We start from the raw sequence: 26,479 nt of genomic DNA, 5'->3' as shown, positions 1-26,479 counted from the left end.
ACTGCCCATTTTTTTTTTCTATTTGGGAGCTTTACATTATATACATATGAAAAGATTCGGAAGGAGTAAACTCCGAAAAAGAAATTGAATAGGCTAGTAGACACTTTTTAAAAAAAGGGTCTTGTAAATATTGTTCTTAATCGTTCTACTAGATGAAGATGACACATAATTACATGAAAATTTCAATCTCTAAATATGTTGACAATACAAACCAAAACGCTCGGCAATACAAATGGGCCATTATGGTCCATATTTTATCTGTTTCATGACGTCGCGTAAGCCCAAACATTAAACCTTAACCAAACGGTCTAGTGTTTGACAAAATTATTAGTTTAATAGTGTGACGTCACAAAACGGATGACAGCTTTTTTGACGTATGGAAAAACTGAAAAAATACATGCTTTTTAAATTAAGTTTCTATCAAATCATTCTTTTATTAATTAATAACGATTTATTCCAGACCCTTATTCCAAGTACATATATCCAACTTAATATTGTTTATATTAAAGGAGGATGGCGAAAGTGTCGTACACTCATACATTTATATTAATTAAAACTATTATTTTATAAGATGTTTGTAAAAAAAATATTGAGATTTTACAGAACGGGAATCAAGATTACTTCTGTACTTAGCATAGTAAAATTGTTCTACTTGTTGCCTGAGACCGAAACGCCTTGCCGTATTTACAAAGCAATCACGCAGTCGTATGTTTTTGTTAATTCACATTAATTTGTATGCATAGATTTTCTCCCTGCTTTTCAAGATTGGTTACCATTTGCTTTTTTCTTAGTTTAATCACGATTAACAACTATTGATGGGTTTCCATTATGTACGCTACTTCTATCTGCTAGTCTCAAAATACATGCAACCTCGCCATTCTCCTTTGATATGAGTCAACTATCCTATTAATTGTACTCACAATGCGGTCGATGAAATTAGAGTGACGCTGAAAGATCAGATTGATCAGTCGCTGCTGCGTCCCAATTACGTAATCTCCCTCCACCAGTACGGTCACGTACACTTGGAGACGGCGCCGCAGTGGCATCAACTCGTAGGGCTCCAGAGTCCTTCCCGAGGAGAAAGAAATCGTCTCACGCTGCAAGTGTAAATGATATATCATGAAAAACATCGTGAGGAAACCTGCATACCAGAGAATTTTCTTAGTTCTCTGTGTGTGTGAAGTCTGCCAATCCGCATTGGGTCAGCGTGGTGGACTATTGCCCTAACCCCTCTCATTCTGAGAGGAGACTCGAGCTCAGCAATGAGTCGAACATGGGTTGATAATGATGATAGCTTGTCTGTAAGTTTTTTTATCGGATATAGTTTGGTGTACACCATCTTGTTCCTTTCAACCACAGAACAGCAAGGCGCCGCGAACGGTGGCATCCTTACGTTGTGGAAGTCCAGGCAACTCATACTAAACGATTTCTAGTTCGCACAGCATGTTCGGTTTCTACACGGCATCGTACCGGAACGCTAAATCGCTTGGCGGTACGTCTTTGCCGGTACTACTCTACTAGCCACGGCCGAAGCCTCCTACCAGCCAAAAGCACTCACCAATAAAACATTAACAGCAATCATCAATGATTCGTCGTCTAATGCGTGTCTATCAAACCGCTCGTACAAAGTTTCAACGTTGTTCTGAAATTAATAGTTTTCACATTTACTTTAAATATATAGTTTTTAAAGGTAAATTTTATTTATTGTAAATTACTAAATAAAATTGATATTATATTACTTTATTATAAAACACGTCACACAACGTCGGAGTATGCTAGACTAGATTCGAATCCATACGGGGCCCTGATTCATGAGCTGGTTCTTGAAACGCGGCGTGAACCAAACTTATAATAAAGCAATATTTTAACACTCACGATAGTTGAAATTCTAAAAAAATAATTATAATGTTCTATTTCGTTTTTCATTAACATCATTTTGGGAAATCATTTATATGACACTCTAAAACAGCATTAAATTAATTTCTTTAGTAGGAATATTGTTATTCTAAAGTTTTATTTTTATTTAAAAAAAAACGAAAGACATATCCCTTCAGTAATTGGGCAAAAAAAGGCAAACTTACCTGAATGCGTGTAGAGGTGTTGCCATGGAGACGAGGTCCTCCGGCACGAACGCTCTCATCCCTTTCAAAAAATACCTCTTATTAAAAATTGGTTTTTTTTTTAAATCATGAGGTCCCTGAGAACTTGTTGAGTATTACTATTATCTATATTCTATATCATAACGCAGTATGGAAAGAAGCATGTTGAATATAAAGCTTCAAAAATAAGGAAAAGAACAAAGGTGAGCGATGTACTACAGAAATTAAGAAAAATTAAATGGAATTGGGCAGGTCATATAATACGGACAGATAGAGGAAAATGGACAAAGGATGTAATGGAGTGGTATCCTCGAAACGGAAAAAGACGTCAAGAACGTCAAATCAAAAGATGGGAGGATGATTTACCAAAAGGATGGAGGAGGTTAGCTTCAAAAAATTCAAAATTCATTTATTTCAAGTAGGCTCAGTTTACAAGCACTTTTAACACGTCAGTTGACTATTTGTAAAGATTCTACCACCGGTTCGGAAGGCAGGTTCTGCTGAGAAGATACCGGCAAGAAACTCATACATACAGTATTACAATTTACATTTGATAACAATTAAATTACAATTTCTTATAGTTTTATTTCCTGTGTGAAGGTGGAAGCTGATCCAATGGCCTCCAAGCACCTTTGTCGTTAAGGAACTCATCAATAGCGTAGTAACCTCGACTAAGTAAATGTTTTTTAACACATTGCTTAAAGTTGTGCATTGGCAAGTCCATCACAGTCTTGGGGATCTCTAGCTCGAGACAGAGATGAGTGGAAAAAAGCGGGGGAGGCCTATGTCGCAGGACAACCTGGCCTACAAAGTGGTTGCTAAAATTATATTTTATTTTATTTTTAGTTGAATTTAAAAATTAATAAAAAAATAAAAAATTAATAAAAATTTGTGTAAAAAAAAATTTAAAAGGTCAGCGAATAAAGGCTTTTATTATTATTATATTCTATATAAAATATAAGTCCCTATTTCCCTTGGTTATCGCATCACGCTGCTGCTCGACCGATTTTACTAATTATTATTTATTTGTTATTATCGTCTCAAGTCTTAATTTATCGAGTTTTATATACTCTGACGTAGACTAAATTTCGTTTTGACATGTATAATTTTATGTTTATTTCAAATTTAAATTGTATTACTTAATTAAAACAATTGTAAGATTGTGGATAAGTAATATATACTCTTATAAAAATTGTAAAATTTGCGCGCCATTTATATGGCAATACACTGTGACTTTATATTTGTATGACCATCTTGTATATTTAAGTGTATTAAGGCAAATAAAGTTAATTTCATTTCATTTAAGAAAGTTAAGAAAGTTAAGAAAGTTGCGAAAAATTTTAGAATTTTCAATTCGATTTAGGTTCGAACTATTTTGACCAAAGGCAAATGTTTGCCGGATCACTAATAATAAAAAAGGAATCTCTTTTTTTTAAATATAACCAATAAATATAGTATATGCGTAGGGAGGAAAGTCATACTACTAGAAAAATGTTGAATGTGCAAGTGGAAGGAGGAGAGGAAGGCCAAAGAAGAGATGGTTGGATTGTGTGAAAGAGGACATGTGTGTAAAAGGAGTGATATGAGTTGACGAGTAATAGAGACGAGTGGAAAAGATTGACATATTTTTCCGACCCCACTTAAGTGGGATAAGGGTAAGGAGATGGACTTGCCAATGCACAACTTTAAGCAATGTGTTAAAAAACATTTGCTTAGTCGAGGTTACTACACTATTGATGAGTTCCTTAACGATAAAGGAGCTTGGAGGCCATTGGATCAGCTTCCACCTTCACACAGGAAGTAAAACTTTAAGAAATTGTAATTGTTATCAATTGTAAATTATAGTACTGAATGACTTTTTAATTTCAAAAGAGCAACTGTTGAGTTTCTTGCCGGTTTCTTCTCAGCAGAACCTGCCTTCCGAACCGGTGGTAGAATCTTTACAAATAGTCAACTGACGTGTCAAAAGTGCTTGTAAACTAAGCCTACTTGAAATAAATGAATTTTGAATTTTGAATTTTGATGATGATGAACCAAACAGAAACCGGTGATTAGTGAACTAGTACGCACCGACGCCGTTGCAGTTGTTGCCTAGCGTGCAAGCTGTCGCACTGCAAGAAACGGTCGTACACCAAGTTGAAGATCGACAGGACCTGCGTTTGCACCCGCGGACCACGAGAACGCGGAGCTGTGAAAAACAATACATATTTCAATTCAATACAAACTTCATATTTTTGACGGCCTCCGTGGCGCAGTGGTATGCGCGGTGGATTTACAAAACGGAGGTCCTGGGTTCGATCCCCGGCTGGGCAGATTGAGATTTTCTTAATTTGTCCAGGTCTGGCTGGTGGGAGGCTTCGGCCGTGGCTAGTTACCACCCTACCGGCAAATACGTACCGCCAAGCGATTTAGCGTTCCGGTATGATGCCGCGTAGAAACCGAAAGGGGTGTGGATTTTCATCCTCCTCCTAACAAGTTAGCCCGCTTCCATCTTAGACTGCATCATCATTTACCATCAGGTGAGATTGTAGTCAAGGGCTAACTTGTAAAGAATAAATAAAAAAAATATATATATATCATACTCCACCCAGTAAAGGTTTAGTTCAGCTGGCCTATTCACTATTTTGGTCTTTATTATCAACCTGTTATAATAAACATCAAATCAATTGACAAAATATCATCTACCTACTGATGATATCCACCAGTAGGCACCAGATGATATTTGTTACATAGAATCTCAATTTAGTACATGTCAACTAGCTTACGTCAAAGAGAATAAGCCTGCTGAACTTAGTGCAAATTGTGCAAAAGGTATTCAACAATAGAGAATTGTATGTAAGAATAGCATCGGTCATTCATGTCAAAAAAAATGGCGACTATAGCTTGGCAAGTTCGTTCGTAACACTCCCGATGCCCCCGCGCAGTCCTTCCCTCTGCACCGCGCGGGCGACTTTGCACCCGTGCCGTCCTTCCCACCCCGTCGCCCGCATATCATGGGAGTGTCATCAGCGAACTTGCCAAGCTATAACGATTCGAACGACTTCCCGACGATGATTCCAAACGCTTTGAAAACTAGAATAATGTATGGGAATGACATTTGCTATCGACAGGTCACGTGATCAAAATCTGTCATTCCCATACATTTTCCTAGTTTTCGAAGCGTTTGCGATCGTAGAAAGAGAATCGACGTGCAACTTGGCTACAGGAGAAAATCATCTAAAACTATAAACTTAAATGCAGACTTTTGTACATGGTGTAATATTGTAGTCTTTGGACTTTTATATGAAACAGTTGTTTCCTTTTTTATTTTTAATTATTTCAAAGCATACGATTTAAATGTGAAGAACGTAGTATATATAGCAAGTATTCACCAAACCTGTGTTTAAAAATACCGCATCCATTTAAAAAATATATCAGGTAACAAAATTGATTATATTATATAATTAAAGATACTCTGCAAGGGTATTAGTACTAATTTGTTATCAGTAAATTAATTTGAGATTTTTATCAACTCGTAAACTTTACTTATTATAATGCGAATTATTACATGTATTATGGAAATAAAATATAAAAGCACATACAACATATATAGTTGATGGATTCATCAGGTATATACTTAACACGTTCGCTGCGGTACGAGGTCAATTAACCTCGTACCGCATCACAGTTTTAGTGCGAGGTCAAAAAACCTCGTATTGCACGGTACCACACCACAAAAATTTTTAGTACGAGGTCAAAAAACCTCGTATTGTATTGGTAAAGTACTGTAAAATCAGTGCCACAGCGAACGTGTTAATGGATTCATCAGGGATAAGCCTGTCATGTAGCTAGCCATGCATGCACATTGACCTTATTACACATACGCATGCATATTATGCTATAACCCAGTATATTAAGCGTAAAACGAAATATGGCACAGTTGCATCCAAATCCATTTTATTTTTAGATTATAACAAACATTAGCCAAATAATATATATACTACAATTTAATTTACGTAAGTCTTCTAGATTACACCAAAAATTACTGGGTTACAGCATAAAATCAATATCAAATCGTACATAATATTGAAAAACATCAATAATTGAGCTTATCTCAAGAGATCCGATAACTCTCGTAAAATTTTGTATGCTAATTCAATTAACGTTCTAATTAAAATGATATCTAGCTATACATACGTTGCCTCGCGTTTGTGTTTCGCTGCGTCGGAGTCCGAGGCGAAGTTTGATTTTCGGGCTGAGGCTGATTTTCAGCCTGGGGTTGCGGCTGCCTCTGCGGTTGGGATTGGGATTGGGATTGGGATTGCGGTTGCGGTTGGGATTGCGGTTGGGATTGCGGTTGGGATTGCGGTTGAGATTGCGGTTGGGATTGCGGTTGGGATTGCGGTTGGGATTGCGGTTGGGATTGCGGTTGGGATTGCGGTTGGGGTTGGGAAGGCCCTTGATTTTGAGCTTGGCTTGCGCCTTGCCCTTGACTCGGAGTCTGACCCTGGACGTGTTGCACTGCGGCGTGCACAGCCCCCTCCATTCCTGGGACCAGGCCCGGGCGAAGCACTGATGTCAAAATGTTGTTCAACAATACGGTCGGGGTGAGGTACACTGAAATATTTCAAACAACGTTAAGCCGGATTTATATTTGTCTGACATGTCGTATTGTGAGGCATCAGAACAGAATCGGTTTCATACATTTTGTATGCGAAGCATCAGAAGCCATCACGACATTTCACAACACATAAGTGTAAACGTTGCCATACAAAATGTATGATACCAATTCTGTTCTGATGCGTCACGTGACGACACGTCAGACAAATGTAAATCCGCCTTTAAACTCACACCGATTCAATAAAAAGCAAAATAAAAACTATTTTAACCCACGATGGTTAAAAGTTACGAGCGCGCGTAATTGGAAAAGATTAAAATAATTCAAAAAATATTCAACTGAAAAAGAATATCCATCGGGGTTGCAATTAAATGAACTTTTTGTTATAAAGTTTTGCGGATTTATGAACATGCAACATGAATAATTAATTAGAGATATTTTATTTTGAAAGGACATTATGAAAATTTACTCCCAGGCTGTCCAAACATATAAGCATGTTTAACAATTTAATTAAAATACTAAAAGAATTAATTAATTCAACTATTTTTGTTTTAAAACTTTCACTAATGATTATCCGAAAAATTTGAATTTCAATCGATTTTTCATGTTCTTATCAAGTGACTGTTGTCGAATTAACATCTGACGACATTGTATTTTACTGTTTATGAAAAAATCTAGGCCTTTAGTGTAGCCAGTTAATAGTATCGTGTTCTATTGTGTACAGTTGTTGACTTAAGTTCATCCTTCATTGTTTAGTAATTTTTATTTTTAACGATCATTTATAGAATATTGATTATATTTTTGATTTCTACTTTTTTATTATAGTATAGATTAAATGTTAGGAAATTTGATTTTTAGCTGAAATATTAAAAAATAAAATCAATGAAATTATTATTTATTTGAAGTACTGGCTAAGGCATCTGCCTAAAGGTGAAAAATTGTCTTTGTGTCATTGTCACGTCATTGCGTTTCGCAAGTGACAACTATTTTGTGTTTTGGTAATAACTTTGACACCTTTATACTATAATGGACCTGTGGCATTTTACGTCAAATTTGGTCAAGGATTTAATTTTTTAAACGAAAGAAAAAGATATCATTCACATATTTGAAAAAACGATTTTGCTGGTCGGTTGCTTTATATACCTACCTTTATATACATACTCATGCCGTGGAGACCCTTGGGCCATGGAGTCGCAGTGCCAAAAAAATTTTCCGTACTATTTCACCGCGGCTTGTTGCCTCGACTGGTGACAGAAGGGCTGGCTCATTTTTTGCGCAAAGGATCAGCCTGGCTGTCCAGCGCGGAAATGCAGCCAGTATTCTTGCCACCATTCCACGTGGGCATGATTTGTATAGTTATTAGGATAAGTTAGCTTAAGTTCCTTATTGTATTCTTTCTCCCTACTCATATAAATACTAATGTTGCCTTTATAGTAATGTTTTAGTAGATATAACCAAAGAATAAAATTGACCTATTGCAGAATTTATCACCTGAGCAACAAGTAAGACAACCCTTCTAAGAAGTGAACCTTAATATGTTGTTAGAGAGTCATGACAATGCTGTTTCCCAAAATGGAATATAAATATTGTATTGTATTGTCTTAAACATATTTAAAGACTAAAATTTTCTTGTAATAACGTCTCAAAAAAATATTAAAAAAAAACACACATTCAAGACATAGACATAGGCCAACGTTCGTGAGTGCCAATACAAAACATTGTATAGTTAAAATAATTTATACTATACAATGTTTATTAAATACCACAGAGTAACCAGAGAGAGTCTTTACAAACTTCGTGCTGAAGCGTGCGTGCAACCCATAAAAAAAAAACAAAAGTCACGCGTCTCCTTGATATTTGCATATAAAAACTAAAAACAATTACGTAAATTGATATAAGAATCAATAAAAAAATACTCCATCTTATTTCTTTAGTTTTTGAATACAGTTTTAAAATATTTAGAAACATGACGCCATTTTTCTTGAATAATATTGAAAATTACTGATGCGACGGTTAGTATCGTACTGACAAGAGAACGTATTCGTTTTTGAATTTCATATTCGTGGCGGGTACGACACCGTCATGTTCCGTGCGCTCCATCTGTATATTATTGATTAATCTGTGTTAAATACAAAACACTTAAATGAGAAAATCAATTGTATGAAATTTTATATTATAATAATGTAAGACAGAATTTAAAATGTTTCATTTTAGTAAACATAACATTTTGTATAATTTTATATCGAGTGCTTAATTATTATACCAAACATGGTTACCGGAAGCCTCAACGATAAATACTTGTCACATATCCTCTATTATTTATGTATCTAAGGGTAATAATAATAAGATTTCTGCACAATATTATAAATATTATCTTGTGCCGTAGGCCGACGTAAGTGCCCCATTAATAATATTAATATAATAAATAGTTCAGTGGAGTGAGTAGTTAAGGAAAAAAGGACCTTTACAAGCGAGTTTCCAGTGTTTCTAGTGTTATAGCCCAAACATCGACTTAAACGTTTATAATTCTTATCTGCGACTGCTATAGCTACATATAGCTTTGTTATGGATATGTACAATTTTATGACAAAAGAGTTAATTTTTGGACATTCTGTGGAACACTGCCTTAAATTTTTTATATATATATATATATAATAACTTTTAAAATATCGATGGCAGCCTCTACGAATATTCTGTTTGAATTGCAGAGTTATAAATTATTTTTTAACCGCTGTGGCTTACTGCAACATTTTTAGTTAGCTCTTTATTTTATACATCGCTGTTTTTACAGGAATTACCTTTAATTTTTTATTAATATGGATTAATAAAGATGAGATGTATTACATGTAATGTAGATAGTCGATCACCGCACTGAATGTGTTAGCTTGACAAAGATATCAAAATAAAATAATCGCCTTTGGAAATCAATTTGGAAATCTTATTTGGCCGTATCAGAAACATATCACACAGTAAAGAAACAAAATAATAATTAATGAAGATAAAACCTATTTATAACTATAGTATAAAGAACGAGTTATGCTGAAATGACTTTGCACTACTAAATTAAAATTTATATAATTAAGAAATAAAGTAAAGTGTCGAGAACAGTTTCTTTGGATGAAAGTGATATTTTTTTTAAAGAATATTTACTACACTATTTTTTAAATACAACCAATATTTCTATTCCCCTCCAACTATATGAAGAGACTGTGTTAGGAGTGGGTACGACAGTTCAACGGGCTGGGATTGAACGGTGATAATTCCGGCCCCATTTCCGTTGAGCTATTGAGGATTTTAACTTTTATCATTGTCAACAAAAAAGGTGTATTACAATTTTAGACTTGGCTATTATGACTGATGACTATGACTGGTGACCATGACTGGTGACTATGACTGACGACTATGACTGATGACTATGACTGGTGACTATGACTGATGACTATGACTGGTGACTATGACTGATTACTATGACTGGTGACTATGACTGGTGACTATGACTGGTGACTATGACTAGTGTCTGTCTGGCGACTATGACTGATGATCATGACTGGTCGCTATGACTGAAGTAAAATGGCTGGTGACTATGATAGGCAACTATGACTGATGACTATGACTGATGATAATTACAGTGACTATGACTGTCGACTATGACTGGTAACTATGACTGGTGACCATGACTTGTGACTATGACTGATGACTATGACTGGTGACCATAACTGGTGACTATGACTGATGACTATTACTGTCTGGTGAATATGACTGGTGACCATGACTGGCGACCATGACTGGTGGCTATGACTGGTGACTATGACGGATGACTATCACCTGGTGACTATGACTGATGACTATGACTGGTGGCTATGACTGGTGACTATGACTGGTGACTATAACTGATGACTATGACTGGTAACTATGACAGATGACAAAGACTGATGACTATGACTGATGACTGACTGGTGACTATGACTGATGACCATGACTGGTGACTATGACTGATGACTATGCCAGATGACAATGACTGGTGACTATGACTGATGACTATGACTGGTGACTATGACTGATGACCATGACTGATGACCATGACTGGTGACTATGACTGATGACTATGACTAATGAATATGACTGGTGACTATGACTGATAACTATGTTTGGTGACTATGACTGGTGACTTATGACTAATGAATATGACTGGTGACTATGACTGGTGACTATGACTGATGACTATGACTGATAACTATGTTTGGTGACTATGACTGATGACTATAAATGGTGACTATGACTGATGACTATGACTGATGACTATGATTGATGACTATGATTTTTTTCCGGCCATAAGATTCCCAAAAAATTGAATGAATACTACTAACTTTGCGAGCCTAAAAAACGAGGTTGATTACCTCCGTCTTCGGACAGGAAAGGAGAGCCAGGTGTTTGTCCAGAGTTGTTGTTGGCCGCAGCTCCAGCCAAATGGGGAATTTCCTCCATACTCATAACGACCTCCACACCGCCGCTGGTATTCACACCGAATTCTCTTAATAGATTCTCATATTCTACAAAGAAAAAAAAAGAGCACAATAAAACGTTATGTTACAGCTAGACAAATATATTAAACAACTGTCTGCGAAATGAATATGCGAGAAAATTTTAAAATAGAATTAATTTGAAAATTGATCATGTTCTGGGAGAGGTTTGACAATCTTGAGCGTGGTCGTGTCGCTATGTAATTTTCAGGGTCAATGAGTTGTGTTAGCAACAATGATGTTAGAAGAAAAAAGATGTAGATAGGTTATTGATTGTTTTTATAGCGTCTCATATGCTTTAAACACCTGCGTGTATGTGGAGACTTACGATACCTTGGGCAGGTAATAGGTGAGAAAGATAACTAAAAGAAAGTTGCATGTATGTTACACGACCACTCAAAGATGCCTGCGATCATCCTGACTCAGCTGCGCGGCATCGTTGTGCTGTTGACGACCTTGGTTGGATTGGTTCAGAGTTTGGTCACCCTGACTAGTACCGTTCATGAAGACGTTGTCAATGTTGACTGCGGTTTCGACTGCAACTTGGTAAGTTACGGGATCAGAAGTGACAGTCGGTTGAGGCCTACCAGCAAGTTCGGCGCTGGTAGGTGCCTGTCGGCCGGCTCTGGCTGAGGATTGGCTCGTGCTTGCACCTGATTGAGCGCTGTTTTGGGCCGGGCGACGTATCGGTGTTGCTTGGACGACGTTAATGTGAGCCTGTATACGAAATATACCGATTTTAATGAAAAGTACTGTTGGAATATAACAAAAACACACGTCTATGCATTGACCTCTTATGACAAAATGACGCACAATCATGAAAATTTCACTTAAAAACTGGCCAATTTTACTTTGACAGTTTTAGAATTATTGGTAAAGAAAATTAAACCTAAAAGTCTTTAAATATTTCCAATATTCAACAAAATTCAGAGCAAATTAAACCTTAAGGATTGAGTTTAAGGTTGAATTTGCAAATGCGGCTACTTGAATTGAGTGCCAAGATGTTGTGTTTGGCACTCACTGAGTGGGGACGTTTTTTGGTCGCTGATTGTGCATCCACTTTTTAATAGGAGATCGATGCTTCTATGTTACAGTGGTAACCTGTGATAAGGTGTCTAGTGTCTGTGTATATTGTCACTCTGTGTACATTTAAGTATCATATTATCTGTCAATCTCTATTCTTTCAAGTGATCTGCAGTTCACTATATATATGTTTGACTTTACACACTCAATTTAAACATTGTGTATCTAAATCTACTGAACCGATTTAAAAAATTATTTCACTATTGGGAATCTACACTATCCCCGAGTGCTATCCCCGTATTCATACGGAAACGACAACCACGCGGGTGAATCCACGCGGCGTCTGCTAGTGAATTATAAAAAGGAGAGTAAGCTAAATATTTATACAATATTTGGTTATTTCGTATGGGAAGGTCCATTTTATTAGATGATACTATTTATTAGGCTCGTTCAATAGGGTAGTTAAATCGTATATTTAATATTAATTAAATAAACATGGAATAAAACACGAAATATATCGATATTAATTAACAAAAGTTAAGGACTTCTTATAAAACTTAATTTAAAAATCATGTATTTTTCAAGGTCAAAAACGCTGACGTCCATTCTGTGACATCACAATTTTACTTGCGTACTAAACGTCAAACTATCTATTAACTAATATTTTTGTCAATCGCTCCGTTTGGTGAAGGATTAGTTAACATTGTCGACAGCGTTTTGGCTCGTATTGTCAAATAAATATTTGAAAATTAAAATCATGTAATCACGTAATGAAAAATATGATATTTCTTTTCAATCTAGTTCTCAATTTAAGCCCATTAAAAAAAAAAGTGTCAAGTAGCCTATTATTTTGTTACAATAACTTACATGTACTGGCAACGGATGACGCATCAAAGCCTCCGAAGTGAGCCGCGAGTTGGAGTGCGACATCAAAATGCCGATATCGCTGATGGTGTGGTAGGCGTGCGCGAACGAGTGGTACAGTTCAGAGCATAGGTCCGCGGTCGTCTGCCTGCGTTGCAACGTCTGTTCGGTGAGAGTCACCTGCGTAACACAAAGGCGATAGGGATGATGACTGTTTTTTTTAATTGTATATGTCGCCGTGGAGGCCTTGGCTCACTGAAAAATCTATAACCTCAAACCTAATAATTATCATTACTCTTTAGTTATTGCGATTTGACTTATTATCTAGTAATCTAATGATTTTGCAATCAAAATAGTGTTATGTTTTGATTTAATTAATAATTAGTCTCTCAAGTAATGATTACAGGTGACAGCAGTAGAAAAGAGACTCGTTCTATGTTGAGATTTTGCTGTCGTAACGGTCAGCAAAATCTACGTTAATTAATTTAATAAATTTAGAATCAAGTTCATGTAATTAGGTTTTGATTATTTACTCTGTAAGTAATTAAGATTGTAAAGCGTTACCACCATAACGGACGTTTCGGCGTTGGACCAATAGGAAACGATCATGTGACTTTCATCCAATAGCATTGCGTCCCAAATGGCGCGGTACCTGTATACTGGATACAGAGTGGGGCAGCCTGCCTCCACTATAGTCTGCTGGTTTAGCAGTTCAGTTCTAATCGCGTTTTTTAGATGCAATAGTCGTCTTCCATTTGTTAAGTATGGTGAAATAGTGTTATTAAGAAAAAGAAAGTGATTGGTGACTTAGGTTATAACTTGGTTCAATTCTTTGTTTGAGCAGCTTGAAAGCGTCATGCTGCTTGTCGCATTAGTGATTTTGTTCGATAATGTTTCGTAATGTAATAATTATTGAGCTTGAATTGTTTACTGTGGGCATGGAGAACGTGTCGGGCAGGGATGGTGAGTGTTTATGCATTTTAAAAGACGTCTTTAAACCACACCCTTGTCACAAGTCCTGGGACTTGCTCGATGAGTTTCCTCTGCCACAAATACCAGGGTAAATAGTAAAGTTAATAGTCTATTGTGTAGGCGATCAGTGAGGTTATGTATAGCGTACCGTAAACGACAGAGCCGATGGCCAAGATTAGGTCAGCGGTTCTGACCACATTTTTATCAATGAACTCTACTTTTTATACGACATGTATAAATTAAGAGTGTATTGTAAAAGTAACAGGGTATCTGCGATCATTACTTTCGGAGCTACAGCTACGCGTCATATTTGCGGTGCCGCCTGAAAAACACCCCATACAAAATGGTACGATTTAATGACGTCGCAGGTCCAAAATGATCGTTAGATTTGTATGGGCATACAAACAAAATTACTAGTATCTTTGTTATTTGTGCGTTTATGCTTATAGTTCTTAAATTGCAAAATGTCACATTTAATTTAAGGAAGCTAAAACTGTATGAATTTTCATCTAATTACGGTAAAAGATATTTAATAGATTTCGAAATTTTATAATGTTATGTATTTTGCAAATATCCAGTAAATCTTTGCTTTTTATGTATCAATTAGTTAACATTGACCTTATTTACCCGAATGTATCATAAAAATCAACTTAGTCATGATCCTCATTATTAATTGATTATGAAACACGGCTAAAACTCAGGTGACACAACGTCGGAGTATGCCCGACTAGTTTCACACCGAGTCATCACCGAGAACTCGGAGCGTGTGCAAAATTTCATCCCGATCGAAGAATAGTGGGTCAAATTAAGATATCAAGATTTTCTTACATACACAGTTAGTTACAAGTGAAGCTAATAAGAGCGTGTTAAAAATGGATAATTACCTCAGAGTCGCTCGCCTGGTACAGTGTGTTAATGTAAATCTCCCTGAAGGACGCAAACGCGCTCTCCAGCTCGTGCAGCTCTTCCACGAGCATGGCGAAGTCATCTGGCTGTGTATGAGTAATGCCCCGCATCGCGCGAATCCTAAGACATTAGTCAAGTCCATTTAAGCTTAAACTACGTAAGAATCTAGGAATTCGAGATACCCAGCTGTAAGTCTGTAAATACTTGTATATAGACACCCTAAAAGTGGTCTCAAAACCTACATATGGTAGGGTGTACGCAACTATTACATTTCAAGGTCAAAGTGTTTTTTTGTAAATATCTCATTTTCTATAAGTTTTTCGCTAATTGTATTTATTATCAATATTGTAGAATACAAAAATCTATATGTATATTGTAAATATTAATATCAAAATATTGGCTTGTCCAAGATTTTGTCCTGGACAATGCAATCTTTCATCACCTAGAACTGGAGATCAAAAGATACTCGTATTTACAACTAGCGAACGTCAGTTAGTTATAAAACGCTTCATTATCAACTCATATTCGGCTCACTGCTGAGCTCGAGTCTCCTCTCAGAATGAGAGATGTTAGGCCAATAGTTTAATAATGCGTAATGACAGACTTCACACGTTTCCTCATGATGTTTTTCCTTCACCGTTTGAGACACGTGGTATTTAATTTCTTAAAATGCACACAACTGAAAAATTGGAGATGCATGCCCCGGACCGGGTCCGAGCCCACACTCTCTGAAATCGAAGGCAGAGGTCATATCCACTGGGCTAGCACGGCATAAAACGCTTACGCTGTATTAAATAAAGGTTTAGTCATACCTGCGTCCCCTGCCTACCCGCGTAGCTCCAACACCATGATCAACCTGCAAATTACACAATTACCATTATTTATGGAAAAGTAATTAAATACACATTTAATGAATCTAATTTATTTAAATGAATCTATTTATCTATCTACAGAATGTGTATCTCGAGAAGGGTTCAGCTATTGAGACACAAAATAATTATTGCAAATTTGTATCTATAATTAATTTTGGATATTGATAACGAATCAGTTAATATCTCATATAGGATATTATATAATTTATCAGGAAAATATTAATTTAATGCTATGTATATTGAATATGATATAGCATGTCCAAAAAGAATCAATAAGTAAAAATCACAATTGGAACTTTGAATGACTAATAGCCATAGAAAAAGTGGCTTATTAAATAATAAGTGTCTCAACTCTCAACTTCATAGTAATTATTATTTGCAAAATAGACCAGCAAACTAATTCACTATTTTTGACGTATGCTAATTGATATATACGAAACTGAGATTCTATGTAACTCATCTGTTACGTACTGGTGGATAGCATTCAATAGGTAGATGACATTTCTGAATAGATTTGTTGTTTTTTTAAAAGGTTGTCAATAAAGACCAAAATAGTGAATAGGCCAGCTGGATTTCAGTGCTGATTACACATTCCTGATGCAAATCGAAAATTACATGAACATACTCTGATATAATAGTAGGGGAGCCGAAGAGGGGATTTTTGCAGTTACTCGAGAGCGGCAGATAAACATAAGGGACTATACCTTGCACGTTGTTGAGTACCTCCACCAAGTATGAGCCCTTAATATTGGTGGGTACGTTTAACCAAAAAAAAAAAAACTAACTTCAGAAATACTCAATCAGTCAATCAATCATCAGATTAAGATAAGGTAGGTGAATTGATAGCTAAAAGGCGTGCATTTCGAAAATCTGACAATTTGAGCGTAACGTAAAGGAATGGGAGGGTTCTAAAGTTACGTAATTTCTGTTATCGAACTAGGAGCGTTATTTTTTTACTTATTTTAAATGAAATAATCTCCTAAATAAACGCATGTTTTCTGATGATTTCAGTAAACCAAAGTAATATAAATTGTCTTTAAAGTCTGTAGATTTTTTTCCCACCGCGGAAAGCGACAAAAGTATACATATAACCATTTATTCTTTCTATCATCTAATCTTCCAAATCTAATCGATTCCGATGACGCTAAAGTAACTGCAAATTTAGCATCCCGGGCTCCCCTACTATAATAAATTGTATTACTTGGAAATCTATGACTCTACACTGCTAATGATAAAGATACTACTCGTACATTTTGAATATCTGAAATATTGTTATCATAAGCACATTCTATTAACTGCCTCATTGGATCAGTCGCCTAAGTGGTTTCAGATCACGAGGTCCTGGGTTCTAATCCTGGGTTGGACTATATGAGATACTGAGTTTTTCTTACAGTGTTCAGAGTGTGGTAGTTGGTGACGTTACACCCCCTTGTTTCCGAGAGCATATTAAAACGGTACAAAATCTTATAGTGGTCGTTAATGAATTTAATATTATTACCATACGCCCGCCAACCCGCATTAAAGCAGCGTGGTGGGTCGAAGCTCCATATACCTTCTATAAGAATGTAGGCATGACCCTATACAGGGTCATTCAAATAGGCAGATAATAATAAAGCACATTTTAATCTGAAGATATTCTTCACTATGTACATAATATTTAATTGCAGTGTAAAGACACATAATATTTACGTTTCATCCATGAATTATATTATTTGTTAAATGTCAATAAATAAAATATATTATTTTACTTTATTGACAACTTTGTCAAATATTGTTGTTAATTAATGATTAAAATTATATAATATAAAATAAGGTTTACTGCTGTGTAATTTGTTACATGTTATTTTACATAAAACATACATGACATTCACACACAATATATGTACCTACTCGTAAATATGATTACTTATGAATATGGATGTCTAAATTTTATATATTTACAGCTGTTAAGAGTTTAAATTACATATATAACAGATATTATATAACTGTAACATATCCAGAACATGTGAGCAACAGTACAATGAAGTCATAGATGTTAATATGTATATATAACTGTAACATGACATATTACAATGTTCAGCCAGTGAGGAGGTTAAAAGACAAAGTAATTAATGGATGATCCGTCAAGAATAAAGTTATCGATATTTAGTATTACGGAGTACCGTTAAGAAAAGTAAATAAAAATTAAATTTATTTTGACTCGAAACCAATAATGCTACTTAACATTATTTTTTATAGTAGTTTCTTTTACAAAAAGCAGAAGCGCCAATGGACCATTTGATATTGAGTGGTAACCACGGATGAGCTCGAAAACTGACTTTACAAATGGAAATGAGTGTTTGTTTATACTTACACCTTGACAACTAAAACCAACCACCATGAAATTCTCCAAAACTGCTATAATAATTACCAAATAATGTAATTAATGTATTTCAACAGTCTTGCGTAATATTTAGCTCATATTCTTATATGTATAACTAAGAGAAAAAATAAATACTGAAGATTTCCAAATGTGTTTTTGACCACTAATGTTAATGTAGCATTCCAATATCGTCCTTTATTCTTGGGTTACTGAAAAATTCAAAGCCATGCTTCACATCTATTTGATAAAGATTGGTTGACAATATTTACAAAATCATTTTTACGTGATGTAGGTAGGTAGGTTATTTGTAACATTATATTATTACAAATACCAAGAATAAGTTAATAACACATGTTGCAATCATACATTACTTGCAACAAAAGGCACGGGATTGTTTCAAAGCTAATAAAAGTAATCTGACCTCTCTGTTGGGAATACAATTACCTTGCTTTACAAATAAAGTAAATATGTATATTACTGAGAATTCTATGTTGTACCCAACCAGCTAATGTGCCGTCAAGCGATTAACCGTTTCTTTATGCTGATGCCGCGTAGAGACTAGAGAGATAATTCGTCGGTAAAAACATGTAATAGTAACCGTTAAAAAGTCAAAAATTATTCCCTTAAAGACATTAAACCGCATTCGAACAGCTGATAGATTTAAGCTTTATAGGGGTATCTCTTATGAGGAAGGCGCCCTGGCTTCATAATGAGCCGTTAAATAGGGATGATGACAGTTTTTTAAATTGAATAACAATTAAGGAAATGTATGGTTTTTAAGCAATTTTGTAGAAGCAACAGGTTATCTGCGATTATTACTATCTGAGCTACAGGAATTTAAAGGGTCATATTTAAACTAAATGGCACAAATAAATGACGTCGATGCGAGAAAACAAAATTACAAATATCTTTGTTATTTGTGCGTTTATTTATACTTCATATAATGAAAAATGTCACATTATATAATCTTATTTATTTTACAAACATCCCGACAATTTTTGCTGTTTATGTATAAATTGGTTATTGGATCTTATTTACCCGAATGCTTCATAAAATTCATTATATTCAAAACATGCTTCATCCAATTTAGTTCAATTTAGTTAAAGCTATACGGCAATAGAAAAGTTTTCCAAGCCCCATGATTAAACAATGACGTGTATGGCAGGAGTTTCACGACATTGAAAAGCGATCGCTTATTATTTATTGAAAAATGCTAAGCCAGGAATAAGCTCAAACTGGATGCCCTAGATAGGCAAGTGCGTCATCGCCGGACGGAAATCAATAACGAGCACGGACGAACTGCGAAGTATGGAAGGGGTGTGTGGGAGGTGGTGGGTGTTACGGGTATTGATTTCGTATCCCTGATTTCCTTGTATCTCGATAGACGCAATTAATGTACTTGAGTTGAGAAAAACTAATAAGTATCAATATAAGCCATTCTCGATTTCTCGTTTACCAACAAATCCTACTAATATTATAAACGCGAAAGTTTGTATGGATGTTTGGATGTTTGTTACTCTTTAACGCCGCTACTACTAAAGCGATTTCGCTGACGCTGATCTGAGTCTGGATTAACACATAGGCTACTTTTTATCCCGAAAATATCCATGGTTTCCCGAGATTAGCGTAAACTGATGATTTTGATGATATGAATGTTTGTTACTCTTTCACGCCTCGACTACTGAACCGTATTAGCTGAAATTTGGTTTTGGTTTACTTTTTATCCCGGAAAAATCTTTCTCCCGGATTTTTCCAGGATTTGTGAAAAACTAAATTCCACGTAGTCGCGGGCGTCCGCTAGTTAGAAATGAAGATAGAAAATGCATGTCACTTTATAACTTATTTTTTAGTAATTGTGTTTTGTTTTTTTTTATAAAATGTTATTAAATATGTACCTATTACCTTAATTAATTGTTGTAAGTTTATTTATCAAATTTATTTCCATTAATTTAAGGACAAGTTAATTATAATTATTATTGGTTGTGAAATGAACTCATTTTTAATTTGTTTGTTAGTAAACAGTGCATCCCAAGAATTAAGTATATATTTTTAGTTCGTACGCAACTTAACCCATTTTTTTGTGTTTTAAAATAAATATTACATTTGTGTAAACGCCTTTAGAATAAATCGGTAAATGTTTTTTTTATTGTGTTTTCTTGTTGCGTGTCGATTTTTATCCTATTTTTTGGTTAAATTGGGAAAACATTATTCTATTAAATGTCGTGGAAATTTTAGATTTACACTATTTGACTATTATAATAATATACTCTAAGTATTATAGTAACCATTGCACAGTAAAACTATGGTTAGACTTTATGTATTTTGTAGAATAATAAACAAATAAAAATATATAGACAAAAATATTCAAACAGAATCATTGTCAAAGAGGTCAGTCAAGTGACATCTGCGCGTACAAAAGGATCTATATACAATTCATGCGCGCTTTTATGTTGCAAAGTACTGTATTGTGCTAACAATCAACCAATCTTATCCAAACAGCCGTGATGTGTGATAACCTGATATAGCAGAAGGTCTTGGTTCATAGTAAACATCACCTCTACGGGCACGGAACTAAATGGTGGGTCACGTTCTGCAGCCAGCGGATCCTCGGTAGTAATTATATGGGGTTCCTATAGGCACAATGTATAACAAACGTAATCAAAATATGCGATACACAAGTCCACACACAAAAATTTAAGTATATAAATATATTTGACGGCCTCCGTGGCGCAGTGGCATGCGAGGTGGATTTACAAAACGGAGGACCTGGGTTCGATCCCCAGCTGGGTCGATTGAGGTTTTCTTAATTGGTCCAGGTACCGCCAAGCAATTTAGCGTTCCAGTATAGAAACCGAAAGGGGTGTGGATTTTCATCCTCCTCCTGACAAGTTAGCCCGCTTCCTTCTTAGATTGCATCATGACTTACTGTACTTACTGAACTACTGTTACTTGTAAGATTGTAGTCAAGGACTAACTTGTAAAGAATAAAACGAAAAAAAATCTAATATAAATGTGCTTTTACTGATATATTCACATACTAGCAGACGCCAGCGACTTCGTCCGCGGGGAAATCAATGTAAACTTTCAACCCCTATTTTACCCCATTTTAGGGGTTGAATTTTAAAAATTCTTGAATCACATTCATATTTTTTTATGATTTATGAACAAATTTTTAAAACTGTTACTCTCAAAAAGGAAGGACTTTCCATACAAACTTTCAACCCCTATTTCACTCCAATCTATTTTTATTTTACATAGGGTCACAAAAAGTACCCTATGTTTTGCTCCAAGGTCCCATTTACATTATACCAATATTCATTTTGATCGGTTCAGCCATTTAGTCGTTAAAAGGTATTAACAGAGACTTACTTTCGCATTTATATATGTTGAAAGTTTGTTAAAAGTTAACCTTTTTATTTATAATACATACATTTTTCTTTGACTAATTTACCAAGTTCTTTTTTATTTTCCCAGTTGTTCCAAGACCGAATTAATTAATACTAAATTATCTTACATTGCTCTCGCTACGTCTTAATGCATCAAGGTTCGTTCTTATCTCTGTGATGAGACGGCTAAGGAACTCCATACGGGATGCTGATGGCGAGAGGTTTGACCCCGGCTGCTCCTCGATCTCAATCCCTTGAGCATTAGCGGCCAATGACTACGAAACATTTAAATTAAATTAAATCATGTACAAACATTGTATATGAACTTTTTTGACAGATTAAAACTGACTATTTTCATAATATCATAGAGAAAACTTACCATAAGCCTTCGAATCTGCTGATTAGTTGCATTGGTGAAATCAGTGATCATCAGTGGCTCTGCAGTAATGGAGGAACTATGTCCTAATTGGGGGCCCAGGAATAAGTTGTCCCTTTCAGGCTCTCTGTCTCGCGACCCGGACTGTTGACTCTCCAAACCGGGTGGAGGTTTTTGCACCATGTGGACAACCTTCTTATTCACATCTAAAATGTAAACTTACTTTGTTACTAGGTCAGTAATTTTTTTTTTTTCATATTCTTATTACAAGTCCAATAATTATTAATCATAAAATGCTTTTTTACACCAACGTTTTTAACAGTCACTGAGAAATTAAGCAACGCCATTGGATCGAAACATGTAGATGAATTTTGAAAAAATCCAATTTCGCTCTTGTAAATATTTGTGTTTTGAAACAGTTATAAGAAAAAATTGCATAAATAAACAAAATTACTACTTAAATTAAAATATTACTACCATATTCTGCTAATCGTTTGTCATCTTGTAACACTCTTCCACAAAAGATGAGACGCTGGAGTTCAATTTCGACTCCCATTTGTTCCAGCACCTTTAGTTTAAGTTGGTGCACAGTGATCTATTAAAAGACAATAAAATAACATGTATAATTCACCAATGCACTAATACAACTCATTGTTATGTAAGCAATATTATTATTAAATAAGTTTTTACACTATTTTATACTTAATTACTAAACAACACAATTTCAGATTTATTTTGTTATGATAACTCATATTAAGTCTATCTCAGAAAGACTGTCAGCTAAGACTAAATTTGACATTTTATAATTAACAAATTATTTTTGAGGTGGTATTATTTGTTTATGGTTTAATATCTTCTCTCATTATAGCTAATTGGCCTGTAATGTATAATGTAGTTGTTTTCTGTTTATGTATAAAGTTTAGTAGCACCAATCTAGGATTCTAAATAATGTATTTCAAAGTAAAGCAGAATATAATAATTTGGTTTGAAAATAATGTGGTAGTGTACCTTATTAAAAGATTAACAATCTACGAGTATCTCTCTCTGGTTGCTGCACTTAAATTTCATTACACTCTATTTGAATACTTATTTTACGATACATACAAATTTTTAACTACACCTGGGTAGACCTGCTACCTTGATAATTTAATTTGTTTGACTAAATCAAAGACGTGGGTTTACAGGAGGATAAAATCAAATTATTACATTAAGCACAAGAAGTCTTAGTGAGACAGAATTGCTAAGACAGAATATAAACAGAGCCTTATAGATTCGCAGTTGCATTTCTCAAGATTATAATTTCTAAGAATTTTTCAGTAAAAGCTTCTTGTTTGCGTGGCAACATCAGAAAATTAAGAGTATCTTATTTTGTCACATCACCACAAATATGCGACAAAATAGCGAAGTAATTGTTATTGAATATGGTTGATCACAACCTATCAGAAAAGCAAAATCTGAGTGGTAAGACTTTATCAACAGTTGATAATGACATTAGGACTGATAACAGAACACTGTTTTCAAAACAAGCTCTTTTTAATTTAAAGTATGTTTGACAGTCATCTGTGCACATCAAAATTCAAAATTCAAAATTCAAAATTCATTTATTTCAAGTAGGCTCAGTTTACAAGCACTTTTGACACGTCAGTTGACTATTTGTAAAGATTCTACCACCGGTTCGGAAGGCAGGTTCTGCTGAGAAGATACCGGCAAGAAACTCAACAGTTGCTCTTTTGAAAAAGTCATACAGTATTACAATTTACATTTGATAACAATTAAATTACAATTTCTTATAGTTTTATTTCCTGTGTGAAGGTGGAAGCTGATCCAATGGCCTCCATGCACCTTTGTCGTTAAGGAACTCATCAATAGTGTAGTAACCTTGACTAAGCAAATGTTTTTTAACACATTGCTTAAAGTTGTGCATTGGCAAGTCCATCACAGTCAGTCCTGCATGTAATACTAAGATGCATCTAATATGGATACCACAAATAAGAAGCTTTGACAGTATATTTATTTATTTTAAAAAGTAACAAGACCAAACTAAATATATATTCTGCTGGAAAAAAGGACTTTTATATTTGTATGTTAAAAGTGTTTATTTAAATAGTTTGGTTTTTATCTCACTTGCTCGGAAAAAATGCTAATAATTAGCCATGCCAGGCGTAAAAATCATATTTGTCGCGAAAAATTAACATTTTAATTTTATAGAATTAAAGTCTAGAAATGAGGTTGGTCTTCAAAGTATTCAAATGTTAAAGTATTCTAAATTTAAAAGTTAATACAGAATTAACTGGCTGTATAGTCACCTATGATTTTTACCTATCAAGGGCCAATCAAAAAGAAAGGTTTTTTTCTCAATCCCATTTGTTCTGTGAAGATTATTGGAATGATAAAAAATTAATTATAGAATAATAATTCTTCTTTGAATTTTTGTGATAAATTAACAATCATACAACATGTGTAGTGGATATCATATGAATTTTACATCTACAGTTACATTACAAAGGGTGAAGTATCTTTTGCCAAATTAAGGTTACTTAAACTTGAAATTTTCCTCGCTGTAGTAAGATGAAAAATTTTTTATTGGCGCACAGCAGCAAATTATTTTTGACATCTCGAAGAGAGCAATTTGGAATTGCTCGTGATGCTCAGGATCCTTTTTATGATCCCTTGTTTATTTGTTTAAATCAATTTTAGAAACCTTCACTTGCTCAGCATTGAATAGGCATATTCATGACATAATGATATTGATTGAAAAGCAAATTTGGTTTTAATTAGTCTGCTGCTGATAATTATTACTATGTTTATTATCTACAAATATGCTATGCACAAAATATCTCACACATTGTTAGCTAGTTCCCATAGAGTAGTCACTGTTATAGTAAAACAGAACACCTGAGTTTGGAAACAAGTTTTGACAACTCAACAACAAGTTTTTCAAGCCTCAACATAAACGCACAGCTAAAGTTACTGAGTTTTAGTCAGAAGAGGGAACTTAAGATGGAAATGTGAAGTGGACTTTTGTATTAGTCTGTTGTATTATTGAATTAGAAACATGAAAAAGTTTAACTACAATTAGAAAATTTTGTATTATCAGACTATTATTGTTGTTTTGTATGTGTTTTTATGGGCATGAACCATCAATCTCCTATCAAAAAGTAGATGCACAATCAGCAACCAAATAACGTCCCCACTCAATGAGTGCCAAACACAACTTCTTACCATTCAATTCATGTAGTCGCAAATGCAAATTCAACCGTAAACTCAATGCTTGAGGTTGAATTTGCTCTGAATTTATTGCATATTGACTATATTTAAATTTTCTTTACCAATAATTCTAAAACTGTCAAAGCAAAATTGGCTAGTTTTAAGTAAAATTTTCAACATGATTGTGCACCCTTTTATTATAAGCGGTCAGTGGTATGAACTCCAAAACTGGAACTGCCTGCTGCATCATCAAACTGCATCAAGCCAAGTTAAATAATGTTGTGGTTGAGGTTTTTTCAGGATATCGCAAGCTTCAGCTAGTACCATATAAAAGTAATTGAGACCAAAACCAGCATTGAGGAGAAATTATGTATGTATGAACATTTCAAAAGTGTATATGTCTATTTTAAAAAGGAATATTTTGACAGATGAATTGGAATTTGTGCTGGAGATGAAAATAATACCAAGATGGCTGCTATAGTAATCTTAAAGTACTAAATACAAACCTGTTGCTGTTGGAACCTTTCCTGGAGTGAGACATATTCTACTCGAAAAGGTTTTGCATAAAAACCGCATACGCATTCATGGTACATGTACACAGATTATATATTGGTCACATCACATCACTACAATAAAACACATACAAAAGGTAATATTTCGTAATGCGTATTAACTTATGACTTACCTCATCGTCCACGGAAAAGTTATGATCCTTTCCATCTAACGTTTTTATCTTAAACTCAATCATTTTGCAAACAAAATATGGAAACCTCGGCGAGTAGGTGTAACTGCGCGACAAAGCTTACCTGCAAAATGAAAATTGTAATTGTAAGGTATCACCAATTTTGCACATATAAAACATAATTTTGAATATTTAACGCGTACCGACTCGAATATTATATTAAATTTAGAAATAATTAACAATAAATGGCAAATTTAACTATATCAAGTAAACATACCATGCCAGTCCGCAATAAACCAATGATTCCAGACGACTAACCTAAAAAAAATTGTATGTCCAGAGAAAATATTGTGTTGCCCTACTTTAATTTCAAAATTAATCCATTGCAAGCAAATCCGCGTGACTTGAAAAATAGACACTTTGATAGGCGATTAACCCCTTGCAGTTACATGCAGATATTTTCAAGGAATATTTATAAACGAGAGGAAAAAATTTTAAAACCAATTATTTCTTTTTAAAAGGCTATTTTATGAACTAAGATACAAACAACAATTTTAACTATTACTAAGGTTAAAACTCGGCAACACTCATTTCCAACGCAAGCGCGATTTTA

General features: G+C 34.7%; 1 protein-coding gene across 5 annotated transcripts in view; it reads right to left on the bottom strand.

Moving 5' to 3' along the window:
- LOC112051807 (large proline-rich protein BAG6) overlaps positions 1-26,273 on the bottom strand; it is a 47,316-nt gene extending 21,043 nt beyond the window's left edge. For 3 of the 5 annotated variants that reach the window (XM_052890750.1, XM_052890753.1, XM_052890754.1), the window contains exons 1-15: positions 25,691-25,792; positions 22,455-22,572; positions 21,981-22,183; positions 21,730-21,876; positions 20,732-20,845; positions 15,794-15,837; positions 14,960-15,101; positions 13,107-13,283; positions 11,804-11,933; positions 11,094-11,246; positions 6,276-6,695; positions 4,170-4,287; positions 2,082-2,142; positions 1,559-1,642; positions 921-1,097 (exon numbers count right to left, since the gene is read on the bottom strand). In XM_052890750.1, the coding sequence (XP_052746710.1) occupies positions 921-1,097; positions 1,559-1,642; positions 2,082-2,142; positions 4,170-4,287; positions 6,276-6,695; positions 11,094-11,246; positions 11,804-11,933; positions 13,107-13,283; positions 14,960-15,101; positions 15,794-15,837; positions 20,732-20,845; positions 21,730-21,876; positions 21,981-22,183; positions 22,455-22,572; positions 25,691-25,777 (2,175 nt within the window). In that variant the 5' untranslated portion in view covers positions 25,778-25,792. Of the gene's footprint in view, positions 1-920; positions 1,098-1,558; positions 1,643-2,081; positions 2,143-4,169; positions 4,288-6,275; positions 6,696-11,093; positions 11,247-11,803; positions 11,934-13,106; positions 13,284-14,959; positions 15,102-15,793; positions 15,838-20,731; positions 20,846-21,729; positions 21,877-21,980; positions 22,184-22,454; positions 22,573-25,690; positions 25,793-25,869; positions 25,991-26,143 lie in introns of those variants that run through there. The other 2 variants (XM_024090599.2, XM_052890751.1) reach the window with 2 other exon arrangements.
- Between the last annotated feature and the right edge of the window lie 206 nt (positions 26,274-26,479).

This window comes from Bicyclus anynana, chromosome Z, assembly GCF_947172395.1.
Source record: "Bicyclus anynana chromosome Z, ilBicAnyn1.1, whole genome shotgun sequence".
Taxonomy (NCBI): Eukaryota; Metazoa; Arthropoda; class Insecta; order Lepidoptera; family Nymphalidae; genus Bicyclus; species Bicyclus anynana.
The sequence above is the reverse complement of the archived record's forward strand: the minus strand, read 5'-3'. Positions and strand labels throughout refer to the sequence as shown.